A 13,766-nucleotide genomic window follows, 5' to 3' on the forward strand; every position below is an offset into this window, starting at 1 on the left:
GTTATGAGGGGCAGATGGTTTTGTGGGCAGCAGGGAAGGGGGACGTGTCATGTACTGACCATCCTGTCATGCCAGAGCAAGTCGGATCGAGGCGCAAGCATGGACAGGGAACGATGCTGGTCCTGAAAGACCCTACAAGCGAAGCTGGTGAGTTGGAAAGGATCACATATTAGTGGATGATATGGTCTTTCTAAATTGATTCCCTTCAAGATTGCTCTTGCTAAGCCTTAGACGGGGGTGTTTATGCACTGGCAGGGTGAGTACAGCTAGCCTGAGGCTCAACAACATACTCGGAAAGGAAAACAGACCCATTGCCATCTAGGCTTTATTCTCTTCATATGCAGTGTTTTGCTATGGGAATCAGTGAAGCAGGAGCTGAAAGAAAAGGCATAGGCATCATTTTGATACTGCATTATAGTTTCCCTTCATTCATCGTATTAGCTGGACAAATGCATAGAAGCCTTCCCAAACTGAGTATCATCCCCATGTTCCAGCCAATCCAAGTGTTAGTTCTCCTGTATGTGCCTGACTGTTTTCTTCTAGCTCATCCCTGGATCAGTGCTATCTCTTCCTTAGCCAGCTTGCCCTCTGCCAGATGTGGGGAAGATGGCTACCATTTCACTTTTATGGCCTCGAGGAGTCTGAAAGGGGGTCTGTCGTTCACATTTACATGGTACGAGAGCAGTTCTTTTCCACTGGTAAGCTCTTACAAATACTACTTGGAACAGGTTCACAGCTGCTTTTGTCATCTTTTGGAATCCTGAAGTCTCAAACTTGCAGTCTTAAAAATATACGAACCACTCTAAAACATCATGTAAAGTTTGTCTGTTTTGTTTAACAAGCAGCAGCTAAAAGAAAAGTAAATGGAGCTCCCTTCTCCCCAAGTAAATAAAACTCTCCAGGACAACATATTTTACTTCACAATTATACAGCAATTTTTTTTCTTCTTTAGGTTCCAGAAACATGTCCATATATGGTCTACTTGTCAGGGACAATAAATAATGATGTAATAGAAAGGTCAACTTTGTGTCATTTAGCTACAGGATGCTTGATGAAGTGAAGTTCTTCAGATAATGCAACAAAGAAGAACTTTAGGATGGGTAAAAGTTTCTGCCGTGCATCTTCAAACAGGAAATCTGAGATTCAGAACAACTTATATTTTGGCTTGTATTCGCTGATCATGGGGTGATCCAGAAATAAACTCCAGGCTTCAAAGCGAGAGTGTTTCAAAGCTGTCCTGCAGTTGATCGAAACACCCAGGCAAAGCAAGGAGATGAATACCAGCAAGGATTTTCTGAATTAAGACTTAATTGAGGAGATAACCTATTTCAACAGTATTGTCATCATTTTATTTCTGAACAAAAAGGTAATGCAAATATGTATGTTTTGAAATTATTTAGCATTTTCAATCTGTCAGTTTGCTATGTCTATGCAAATATTTATTCCTATAGCAGTTTCTAACCTAACACCCTAACACAGTCTTGGGAGTTTTGTGGTTTGCTTTTGGTTTTGGTTTCGGGTTTTGTTTTTTTTTTTTCAAATAAGACATAAAACACTCACTGCTGTTAAGCAGAACTGTAGCTCTGTCATTTCCTCATTTTTCTTTTACTTGCAGGTGATGCTTATATCTTTGTCCCTAGAATAGCTTGCTCAGAAATAATTGTTGTAGTTACAACATGCAAAGGTACAATGTAGCGTGCAAGGCACAGTGTGAAGGAAAAGAATGACATCAGCAAATGATTTCTTTCATTTATAGATTTACAGTTGGTATGACATGAAGCTAATATTGCACTGATTGCTGTGTGAATTAGTGCTTTCTGAGAAGAAATAAAAGCTTGCAGGTGTAAGCATTTCCAGTAAAGAATTTGTGCAGAATCATGATTTGATGGCATCATAACATATGCCAGACTGATAGGTGACCTGTTTTGACAGCTGGTGGTGGACAAGGAGATTTGTTTGCTTGGAGGATTCCTTTGGGAAGCCTGGCTTTGCTCCTTCAGCACAGGGCTAGACCTTGAGCAGTTTGCATAAGCTGTCATTACAAAGTATGTTAGCCTGTTGCCGCAGCCGGACAGCATAAGGTGTCGTTCTTCTGATGTCTCAGCTCTGGCAGATCTGATGGGCACTGAAATCTTTCTGTTTTTTAAAAACCATTTGCTTCCCAATTGTAGTTATCCAATATAGTATCCTTGGAGAACTGCAAAGATTTATCTGGAAACTGACCTAAAATACAGAAAAAATTTGAGTACTTTAAGTGCTGCAAATTGGTCTAGTTTACATCGCCAGCAGAGGGTCTGGCCTGAAAGGTGCTGCAGTAAGAGCTAAAGTGGAGGCTTGGTTTACTGTTGAAGACTTCCAGCCATGTTTACCTTCACCCTGTGCATGCTCCTGCTGCTTTCAGAAGTAAAGGCAAACACATGGAAAGGCAAACACGTATCTGCAGAAGCTGGGGCTCGATTGTTCCTTGCAAAAGGCAAAATGAGCAAGCCACTTCATTTTTCTCTCTTTTGTAGCCTCCAAAGACTTGTTTTTGTTTTTAGAAATGTGGTTTATCTCACCCTGAGCCATAAATACTGAGGTCCTGTATTGAGTTACAAGCTGACTAGGGTAAACTCACTGCAAAGGCAGGCAAAGTCCCTGGCTCTGCTCCCTTAATGACCTTGTCACTCACCTGCCACCCTCCTCTGACAGCAGTAAGTAATTCTACTAATTCTGCTGCCTGGGATCTATTGAAGGAGGACAGGCAGCCTTGCTAAGCTTTTCTTTAAGGAAGTGCTATCAATGGGGACCAGTTGTTTCAGATGCTAATGGGATTGAATAGCGCGGTTCTGCATGTTCAAAGCCAGCTGTAATCCTTGTTGTTTATTTATGTTGCATCAGGGATCAGAGGCCCATTCTCCCAAACACTGTGTGTTGACAGAGCTTGTAGTCCAAATATAATAGCAACCTAATTGTGTTTGTCTGTGGCTTTTGCCATAATGTGAGTGGTTACTAGTAGTCACCCTGGTGAGTAGTAGCCTTGGTTTCAGAGATCTGCCAGGTATAGCTGCTCATTAACGTAGGGCAGAGCATCACACCCTGGCCCTGACACAAGCATTTCATTTCTAACCTTACCTTCTGGCTGCTGGATGAAGCTAAGTAACCTCTGTATGGCACAGGCCTGATTTCTATATCTAAATAAACAAACTCTCACTGAAATCAGGATGGAAAAATTAAGAATCAGGATCAGGCCCTATGGGGAAATGATGATAAATTTAGATCCAGAAGATCTTGTCAGACTAAGCTATTAAATGGCAGCACAGGCAGCAGTACCCTAAGATGTGTTGCTGCCAAGAGGGATCACTAGTGAAGCCATTCAGACCTGAAGGCAAAGCAGTTTCTAAGGAATAATAAGGGAACTATACCTACAGCTTTAAAAATCAGGTTCTGCTCTTACAGTAGATGCAATGTTGTGTGCTACCTGTGTGTGAGGATGGGTTCCTGGGCTGCCAGAGAAATGCAGAGGACAGCCAAACATTAACCCCCCCCCCCCAAACCTGAAGTTACGATGAACAGTAAACCCAGCATTTAACTTATAAATCTGATTCCAATACTTTAAACCTACAGTAAGCAGGCTTAGAGCAAGCAAATAGATTAAAGCTGCATTTAGAAAGATCATTTTGGCCAGATCTTATCCAAACTGGTTCAAGCATTCCTAGCAGCAAAGATTGATTTTTTTTCCACACCTTCATTACAGAAGGTGGAAAAAATTTAGCTTATAACACATTAGTCTAGTGGGCTTTCATAAGGCTGTGGTTGGTAGTTCACCACTGGGGTACCCTTAGCCCTGCTGTGCCAGCTGAGCCAGGGTAGGTCCGGGCGGCTGCAGCAGTGTCTGTTGATGCCACTGAGCTCAGCCACAGCGAAAGAAGGTTAAACTGAGTAGGTGCCCTGTGGCTCTGCAGCTTCAAACAAAAGCACCTCCAGCTGGAAGGGGAGGGTGGTGGCTCTGCCCTGCTCCGCTCGGGGCCATTGCACAGGGAACCGTAGGGAGGAGGCACTCATCGGGCCTCCTGCCAAACTCAGTCACACCACACAGGTCAGTCGGAGCAAGGGGAGACAGGCAATGGGATGCAAGAATGGCTTCAAGCCCAACTAGAGCAGTCTCTGCAAGGGTTCAGGACAGCCAAGGCTGTCCCCGGCTGTCAGGACGGGCCCAAAAGCTCCGGCAGCCCAAGGATGTGACCCTCACACCGTCATCAGGGCTGTGCCAGTTAGATGAGCAGAATTGAAAGCTTTCTCTATTTTGGGCCCTATGAAGTTTCTTCCTGCAGGATGAGTCAGTGGCAGGAGCTGCAGCCAACACTGTTGTTTCTGCGCTCGGTGGGACTCCTGTCAAAATATTTAGATTAGTGAGGATCACCAACACGCAGGGGAGGTTCTCCCTTTTCTCTGTGAGTGGGTGGGACCCAGTTAACCCATACAAAGCATAAGAGGGTGAAATAGGAGTGATCTGCAAACTAAAAATCTTCCTTTTCCATCCCTGTACCTTAACGAGGTGTGAAACAAAAGAAGGAGGGAGGGGAAGATGTCCAGAAATGGCCTTTATACCTAGATTCATTGGGGATTTCGTGAGGCACCTAAATCAGTTAGCTCAGGTGCCAGAGTGTGGAGTCGCATTGGCAGTGGTCTCCTGTGCGGTCCTCAAAGCCCTGACTGCACACGAAAAGTCCCCGACGCCCAACTCAGAAGCACAGTGAGGCTGGACCCACTGCCTGCTCTGCCTCCCGTGCCGTCAGGATGCCAGCGTCAGGATGCCAGGGGCTGGGGAGGGTAAAGAGGAGGGATCTGTGTCCCAGGCTCCACTAGTGCAGGTCGCCCTCAGAGAGGAGCAGTTCCATCTCCACTCTTGCCTCCTCTGAAGAGTCATTGTGCATCACCTCCATTAGGAGCTTACAATCAGATCCTGCCCTCTCCACTGACTCCTTAGTTTAGGTCTCTGAGTCACCGTCAGGGCCAGGTCCCTACATTTAGGCATTGCAGTGCTGGATGCTGCAGATGAGACCTCTGACTCCAGCCCGTGGATTTCACACATCAGCAGCGCACCAGTTTACTAAGTGAGTACCTAGGCTGACGGACTACGAAAGTGCTGCCCAGCATGCCAGGGGTTGAGCAAGCCAAGCAGCAGCAGAAGCTGCTGGGAAAACAAAGCTGTGTCATGGTTCTTGGCCAGCTTCTGGCTGGAGTGCAGCCAAGGACAGGTGCTGGAGCGGCTGGGGCACCGGGTGGGCAGTGGCTCCATACGGGAGCTGTCAGTGTTTTGATGCCTGGGCCTGGTTCCTTGGGACAGCGAGGGTCATAGCAGAGCTGAGGCACACCAGCTCTCACTGGAGAAGGTAACCAACAGCAGCTGTCAGAGATGTGGCTAAAAATAAAAAAAAAAAAAAGAAAAAACAACAAAATGGGGTTGCATTATTTACAGCAACAGAAGGTTTTATTTTGGCAGTTTTCATGGCTGTAAAATACCTCCTTTGTTGTTAAGAGTCATAACGTCAATCTGAAATCTGCTGGGCTTCCCTTTACCCTGAACTCTTCCCATTTCTTCTGGGGTGTGCTTGGAGCCTGAGGTGGCTGTTGATGTGGGAGATATCACTATTTCTGGAGTGAAAAGTTTAAATCCAAGATTTTAAGTTACTTATGGCTTGATTCAAGCTCTTCTTCAAACTGTGCTAGCTGTCGTTGGTGGTGGGTTTTTTTAAATTATGGTTAAAGAAATAAACACGAGTGTCCTGACATGCTGTCCCGACATATGGCTCTGGTGCCATTTGGGAGCTGCCATTTCCTCCAGGTCAGGACCGTCTCTTGGCCGTGCACGCAGCAGCAAGGAGGGCTAGAGCAGGGCACTTTCCTGGCGTGAGGCTCGTGGTGTGCTGGACCCCAGTGCCACCGACGTGGGTGTGAGTCCCTGGGAAGCCAGGCTGCCCCGGGCACTCGGTGAGGCTCTGCCGTCCCGGTGCACGGGGCTCTGCCGGGTGGCCCGGTTCAGTAGGACCCACGGCCGGGCAGGGCAGGGCTGTGCGGAGCCGGAGACCAGCCCTGCCGTGGCGTCGCTGGGGCAGGGACTGACAGCCCCAGGGTGGGGGCAGGCAGCTTTGTCGGCAACCCCACTGGTGCACTCAGGCAGCCCCTCACCTCTCTGCACCTGGGGGACATGCCGCTACAGTCCCCTTCTGCTGGCTCCCTGTCCTCCCCTGTCCTGTCCGTGTCCTCCTAGGCAGCTTGCAGACGTTGCTCCTCCCTTATTTTACATAGTTCTCGCTCAGCACGTATAAAAAGCAAACCTATTCCCCCTTGGCTGTCATCTTCTTAAAAGAGGCAAGCTTTTCCATCTCCTCCCATGAAATAAGCCCTTGGCTCTCAAACACTGGTGGCCAGAGCGCTCTCTGGCATCCGAATGAGGTCCTGCTAGAGCATTGTACCATTCGTGGCATTAGTACTTGCCTATCACTGCTGGAAATACCGCAGAATTTTGGATTGGTTTTGCCTTTTTTTGAGTCCACGCTGTGGTGATGGTTCACAGCCATTCTGTGATTGCTGAGTGTGCTCTGATGTTTCCCCCTTATCTCATTTCCCGCTCTCAACCACCAGTTTTTAGAAGAGTCTGACCATAAGTCTTAAAGCTCATGACCTTGAACTTTGTTCTGTGAAGAGCAAAGAATCAGAAGTGAAACTGAGCATTGTCATGTTGCCCTCCTAGCTGAGTGAAACAAAGTCACTTCAAAGAATAGCTTTGCACATTGCTCGAGAAATCTCCAGAGAAGGTGGAAAAAATTACTCCACAAAGTCTCTTTACACTTCGTGGTGGAGAACCTGCACTTGCAGAAAACCAGCAAACAGACAAGCCTCTTCCCTTAATTTTCTGTGATTAGAGCAAGAAATAAAAAATAAAAAAAAAACCACAACAAAAAGAGATGTCCATTGGCATTCTCCTAAATAAATTTATTTCAAAGCTGTATCTCTTTAATCTTATGGGGATTTCCTTTACCTATTTTTCTCTTTAGTGTGGTAACCAGAATAAGTAGATAAAAACCTGCCTTGCTTGCAGCAGCTCTCTTCCCGTTTTTTAAACACCAGCTACATCAGTTACTTCTATGTGATAGAAAGAAGTTTGATCATTAAGTTTACATGCAGATTTTAGCTGATAGTGTTCTCTCCCTGGTGAAGGATTTCTGAAGGGTTTTCTGGTCAGCCTAATCAAGAGGCAGAGCTGAACAAAAGCACAAGATAGTGGAGTTTCTCTCATTTTCCAGTTTTTGATGATCACAATTTCCTTTTACAGGAAAGAAAAAAAAATGGCTACAACGGCAGCAAATACTCAAAGACAAACGATAGGCTCTGAGGAATACAGCCTGTACAGTAGCTTGAGTGAAGACGAGCTTATAAAGATGGCCATCCAGCAGAGCTTGGAAGAGGACCCCACGGGTCAGCCAGCTGCCCAGAGCCACCAGAAGTCGATGGTGGCAGGTCCCGGTGAGGCGGCCGCCCCCAGCCGTGCCAGCAGCCACAACCCACCCTACCACATCTACCCTTGGCAAAGGTGAGTGAGCGCCTGCCTAAGCTGCGCCGTCCCAATGAACACCCCGCCTGGGAAGAGAAAAACACTTTCCCCTGTCAAAACACGTGCTTTCTAATTAGCTTTGCCAAGCGGCTGCTCTGCGAGTCTGTCATTAGTTTGAAAGCCAGAGTCTGCTATAAATCCAATGAGGTCAACAATTTACGCCCTCACAGCAAAATGAGAATTTGCTTTATGTTGCCTGTGTCAAGCAACAAATAAAATAAGAAAAGGGGCACTGCTACAAGCCTTCCTGAACGACAGAAGCCCTGCCGAAGCCAGTAGCTCCTTTCCCCCATGGGGGCACACTGTACACCGAGCTTAGGTTTCACCAGAGAGGGAGCACAGCGTTTGTTATGGGAAAACATAGGAGAGAGGCCAAAAATAGGTATGTAAAACAGTGTGAGCTGGCTACCTTTTAGATACTGCAGTCTTTAAAGGACGTAGTAATTTTGGATCAAAGTCTGACCTCAAGCACACCGCTCTCAGCCAAGAGCAGCTCCAGACACTGAAGCGTGGCGGCATCCCCCTCCCCGGCGATGCTGGGCTGTGGGTTACAGAGACCCACTCACAGTTTCAAACCCAGACATTGTTCTCCTTTCATTTTTAAAGGGCAGATTTCTCAAGGGGGGAGGGAAGAGCTTACAAAGTCACCCCAAACCCAAGGAAAAGTACCCTTTTAAACTAGCTTTTTTTTAATAAGCTGGGAGTAGCTGAAGTTTTGTTCTTCCTTCTTTCTCATAACTCCACCATCCTCTGACGCCTCACTCATTACCACCTGTGATTGTTTGGTTTCCAAGGCTGGGAAACTGGGGAAAATTTGATGAGCAGTAAGCGTGTTTCATAGCTGCGGAATCAGGATGCCGTACAGCAGGCAGTCCAGCTCCCACCAAAGGTCGCGTCTTCTCGGTGTCATTACTGTGCACTTGTACTGTCAGCTCTGCCACGGGGACATGATGCAGGGGAGAATAAGGGCTCCCCTGGCCGCTTGGTCCTGTCCTCCTTGGGGATCCTTTGACAGCTGCTATTTTGGCAAAAGGCAGCATCTGCAGCTCCGTGCATTAACCTGTCCTGCCTTTGCCTCAGCCCAGCAGCTTTTGACCTCCCACTGGAGGGAAACCTTTGCAGCTTGTAGCTCCAGATCTGTAGCATTGCTGAACTCTTCTGCCACCTGGGAGAGCCGAGCTGGAAACAGAGCCGGCACCCGGGGGCCCTGGGTCTTCTCCACCCCCGCCTCCGACCTGCTTGCGTAGCACTTGGGAGGTGGTGAATGTCACCTCATCTCGCCTCGTGCCTGCTTCCTGTGTGGTGGTGGTAGGGTTAACCTCACTGTTGTCTTATATGGTCATTTGAATCCCCTGACGCTTCCTCAGAGGGCCAAAAATAATCTCGAGCTGAGCGAGCAGCTGAATACAGCACAGAGCAAGCCGTGGCCATCTGCTTTTATTCAAAGCCCTGACCGGCAGGCTTCCTCGCTCCGTCTCTGTGGATGTGTGTCTCTGTTTCTGCCTCAACATGACCTGTTTCTCCTATTCGGAGTATTTCTCTTTATTTCATTCATGTCATCGCCACTCCAGATTGGCGGCCCAGCCGAGAGGCCGTGCTCAGCCGTCCAGCTCGGGGGCAGCCTGGGGGGTCAGGCGAAGGTACGACGGCAGCCCGTTCAGCACATCCCCGTCCGTGTAAGTGCCTCCCTCTCCCTCTCCCGCTTTCCCCCGCGGTCAAAACAAGCCTTGCTACCCACTCTCCCCCGAGCCAGCTCTTCTGGGTGGCGATGGCGTCTGGTGGGGGGACATGGCGGTGTTCAGCTGGAGGAGGTCTTGCTGATACCTGCACTGCACCCTTGCTGCCTTCCCGCTCTGACTTCTGACTTGCCAGCTGCCCCGGACCATGCCCAGGCTCTTGTGGGTGACCCACCTCAAACCTGCCTTGTTCTCTTCTCCCCCTTCATCCCTCTCCATCCCTCCAGTGCACATGTCCTGGGGACTCTGGGTCATTTGGTAGCTCTGAGGCGACAAGGACAGCAGGGAAGGGATGCCTGCACTGTGGTTTATTTATACACGCTGGCTCCCTTATCAACACAGTAGATGAGGCAGGCAGATGCTGGTAGTAACTGCATTGGTATTCACGGTTCAACATTGGGGAAGAGTGGGGAAAACAAACATTGTATTGCAATATATAAACAGGCTGAGAAAGTCCATTCCTTCAAAGTAAATATTTTATAAATGCTCCCAAGATGCTGTGCCTGTTACCAGCAATACCTGCACTGTCCTGCCACACTGAGAAGGGCTGCTGGGGAGCCGTACCACATCTTACCTGCCCAAGGAGGAAACCAGCTTGACTGACTTTGACCCTCCTGGCCACGTTTTGCTGTCGGCAGAGACTGTAAATAAGCTTAAGCGAACACAGTCATGGATGAGGAAAGCAGACAGGCAAGGGGGTGGCCAGGGCTCTGCCCCAGTGCCTGTGCATAGTGGAAATGTCTGGACCATGATGGGTTTATTACAGCCCTCTGCGGGGCAGAGTAGATGCATGTACCTGACTTTAGCTATCAGATGAAGAGAGGAAAAGTGCTGTAGGCAGCACTTCTCTGTGTCCTGCAGAAAACTCTTCCCTGCCTTTTTTATCTACCTAGTTCAAATCCACTTTGTTTTATCCATCTTACAAGTCCCTCCCTGCATGCATGGTTGCAGTGACTACCCCTCCACCACTCTTCTTCCTTTCATCCTTCACCCAGCTCTACAATCTCCCCCACCTCACCCTGCACCCTGCTTGATCCAGGCTCTGTCCCTGGCTCTCCACTGACATTGGACTCCCTGATACTGTGAAAACCTTTCTGCTGAAACATGAAGCCTCCCTTATCCCTGTCACCTGCCAGCTCCCCTTAGCCACACTGAAATCACATCCTCTCATTAAGTGCTCTGCACACTCTGCTGCTCTGGGTGCAATGACTGGAGGGCAGGCTTTTCTTCTGCATCGCTTAGCTCAATAGAGTTCAGTCCACAAGAAGGCTGGGATAAGGCTGATAAGCTAGCCCTCCTCTGCTGCCAGGTGAGAGCAAAAAGGTGGCTGGGAAGCCACAGGAGAGCATGATGCGTGACTGTTTCATAGCCCTGGTCTCAGAGCCAGGCAGGGATGATAGTTGGCTTCACCTGGGGAGATATTGTTCCTTCATGCTGCCTGCATCTCACCAGGCTGCCAGGAAAAGAAGGAGCTTCCTGAACCTTTCTGCATTCCACTGAACCTCTTCTCCAGCACTCAGAATTGACCCCCCCATACATCTCATCTGCAATGAGTATTTATTGTATTGGCTACTGGCCTTTGAAATGCAGTAATTCTTTTGATTTGCCTATAAGGTTAAGATTTCATGAGATCTTCAGTCTTCCTCCATAGTTTTAATACTTGTTTTTTCTGTATCTGATGAAATCCAGGCAGCAGAATGTGTTGGTTTTTTATAATGGCCTACTACGAGCCAGGCAGAAAACAAGGATTTCACATGGAGATTCATTAAACTTTCTGTACTGATCTGGAATTTGCTTGGCTAAAGCATCGACAGCCTGGTCCAGCAAACCCCCTCATCTTACTCAGGAATCATTTAAGGTCAAGGATCCCGACAGAAGTTCACTTCATTCAACATCTGAGGGCTTAAGCAGAATAGTAACTGATTCTTCACACATTTTTAACCCTACCACAGACCCGAGGTACCCTCTGCTTTCACTGAGGTCTCAGCTAATGTGATCCACCTTGCATTTGCTGTGTGCCAGCCCCATGCACAGACTCCTGCCGTGGCCCACCTGGCATGCAGTAACTCATTAAGCGCTGGTAACTCTATTGTGTGCCCAAATCCTGAGGTCAAAGTGAGCAGTCCCGCATGTGTAACATGAACCCTTGCACAGAACAACAGATGGCTTCAGCAGCCTTGTGCCAGAGGCTTTTAAAGACAAAGATTCCCGACCTCCTCGTCCTCCTCCTCTTCCAGCCAAACATGCCAATTGTTACTGTTAACCGACTTCAACAAAAAGCTCAATTTCAAATGCCTATCTAAAAATCTATTATCTATACAAAACTAGCAATTTTAGGTTTAGTCCCTAGGGTACTCTAGTATGGAGATACAGCGGTGTCCCTAGGACCTCAGTCCAGCAGTTATCAGAAGATCAGTCTGTTCCTCCTGGGTGGGCTCTGGCCAGGCAGGCAGCTGCCTGCTCTAGCTGTTATCTCCTCAGGCAAAATGCCTGGCTTTGTCGCCCATATCTCCCCCCATTCAAGTGTTGCTATTTTTGTGACTGCTGTCTTGAGATCACTGCTTCCAGCTATAGAGAAGGAGCAAGTGGCACTAAGTACTTTTTCACCTGAGAAATGGTGTCTTTTCCCATTCCTTGCCACACGTGTTGTGTTTACCTGTTCCTCTCCAGGCCCTGAGTTTATCATCAGAGAAGCAGCTTGGTGACTTTTCTTTCAGTGCTAATATCAGTGTTTATGGCACAGACTGGGTACCTCTGGGCAAGCTGAAATTAATAATGCCTGTGTGAGTTCCAGGCTGTTGGTTTGTCCAGCCCCTGCCAGGCAAGGAAATCCAGCGCTGCTCCTGTAACTTGCACTAAATGCAGAGGTTGTACCAACGATCTGCTTTTTGAGGACTCCTGTGCTGAGCTGCCCATGTTTTTCTGTCTCTGATCTCACTCTGTTGTGGCATTTTCGACCTTCTGTCATAACGAGAGTTTCTGGTTGTTCCTATTGTCACTGCCCTGCGTGACCTTCATCACACGTTTTATTCCTGCCCTGGTGATGCTAATAATCTCTCTGAGACACGCACCTTCCTCCCCAGTCTGTCCGCCTTCAAGGCTGCAAGATTTTCTCTTCAGAGTTAGTTCAAACCACAAACTCTCCTGTTTTCAACATCCTCTTGTTCTCTGCCTCTGAAAATGCAGCCCACGTTCATTTTTTGCAAGTCCCCGTTAGAACTGGGAAAATGCTTCTTCCTTTGCGGTGTTCGCTGTCCTGGAGCTTAGCCATTTGGTGCCCCAGAATAAGGAAGCAGTGACTGCCTTCTCTCAGCACCGCTCAGCAGGAGCACGAACAGATGCTAGCGCTGGGGTGCACAGCACACCGCCATCCACAGAGCCGCCGTCCGTCGTGGGCAAGGATCCTGCCTGCATCGGCTGCGGGGTACCAGCTCCCAGGTTCCGCCGCGCTGTCGGCAGTCTCAGCCGGGGTGGAAGGAGGCAGGCAGGCCCTGCCGCGGGCACTGCTCGTCGGCGGTATGGTGACCGTCAGGCAGCCCTGTGACTCCTGCCATGCGGGGAGTCCCACAGCAGCTCTCGCTGTTGCTCTGCAGAAGGACTGGTGTGCCCGCGTCAGCCCTGCTCTGCCACTGCTCTCACAGAGCTTGGAGAAGTGGGTTGCTGTCCGGACTGGGCGGAATGCATGCCTGGCAAAGGGAAGGCTTGTCAGAGCAGACCTCGCTTGTAGGCTGCTCGTTGCGTCTCACTTGCAGGTGGCACGGAGCACACTTTGTGCTTTTTGTCGATTTTCACAGCAAGCCTCTTCTTGAAAGCTTCAGAATTAGGTAGCGCCAAAAAAAGATGACTTTCGTGTTATTTTTGTTTTCTCTGGTAAACACTGAAATGCTACTTTAACACTTTTCAGTGATTCTACACATTTCAATGACTTTCTACTCCAAAGAGGCTTTAAAATATTCTCCCCGTCCCTCCCTCCTATTTTTTCATTCCTTTTGCTCCTTGCGCCTATGAGTTACTTGCCCTGTGGAGCCTGACAGTGGTTTGCTGGGTTCAAATGAACCGGAACACAAATCACTTCACAGCTTGGCACCAGGTCCCGGTCATGGTTCCAGAGGCCCCCGACTGTGGCAGTTACCTGGGGAACTGCTCACTTGGCTAAGAGGTTTGCAAGAGTGGACTTGTCAGCAAAGCTAGTGGGTCTGCTCCCAAGCAGGCTTCTAAAGACCAGATTTTCAGAAGTGTCCAGCACCTAATATGTCTTACTGGGACACCAAAGACACATTTTTGAAGGTCTATAAAGTCTGAAGTGGTTATCGTTTCTGAAAATTTGAGTACTTGATGCTGAAGCAACAGCTGGGGATCTCTGGGGCATCGTCATGAAAAGAAGCTCAGAATTTCATTTGGGTGGGTGGATTATTTTTTTTTAATCCTCCTTG

At 48.3% G+C, this 13,766-nt stretch overlaps 1 protein-coding gene across 2 annotated transcripts in view; it reads left to right on the forward strand.

The window, feature by feature from the left end:
- The first annotated feature begins 1,134 nt into the window (after positions 1–1,134).
- ASB2 (ankyrin repeat and SOCS box containing 2) overlaps positions 1,135–13,766 on the forward strand; it is a 32,613-nt gene continuing 19,981 nt past the window's right edge. The window contains exons 1-3 of one of the 2 annotated variants that reach the window (XM_075029917.1): positions 1,135–1,366; positions 7,319–7,576; positions 9,169–9,273. In XM_075029917.1, the coding sequence (XP_074886018.1) occupies positions 7,332–7,576; positions 9,169–9,273 (350 nt within the window). In that variant the 5' untranslated portion in view covers positions 1,135–1,366; positions 7,319–7,331. The remainder of the gene's footprint in view (positions 1,367–7,318; positions 7,577–9,168; positions 9,274–13,766) is intronic. The other variant, XM_075029918.1, reaches the window with a different exon arrangement.

The sequence above is a fragment of the Buteo buteo genome, chromosome 6, assembly GCF_964188355.1.
Source record: "Buteo buteo chromosome 6, bButBut1.hap1.1, whole genome shotgun sequence".
Lineage (NCBI taxonomy): Eukaryota > Metazoa > Chordata > Aves > Accipitriformes > Accipitridae > Buteo > Buteo buteo.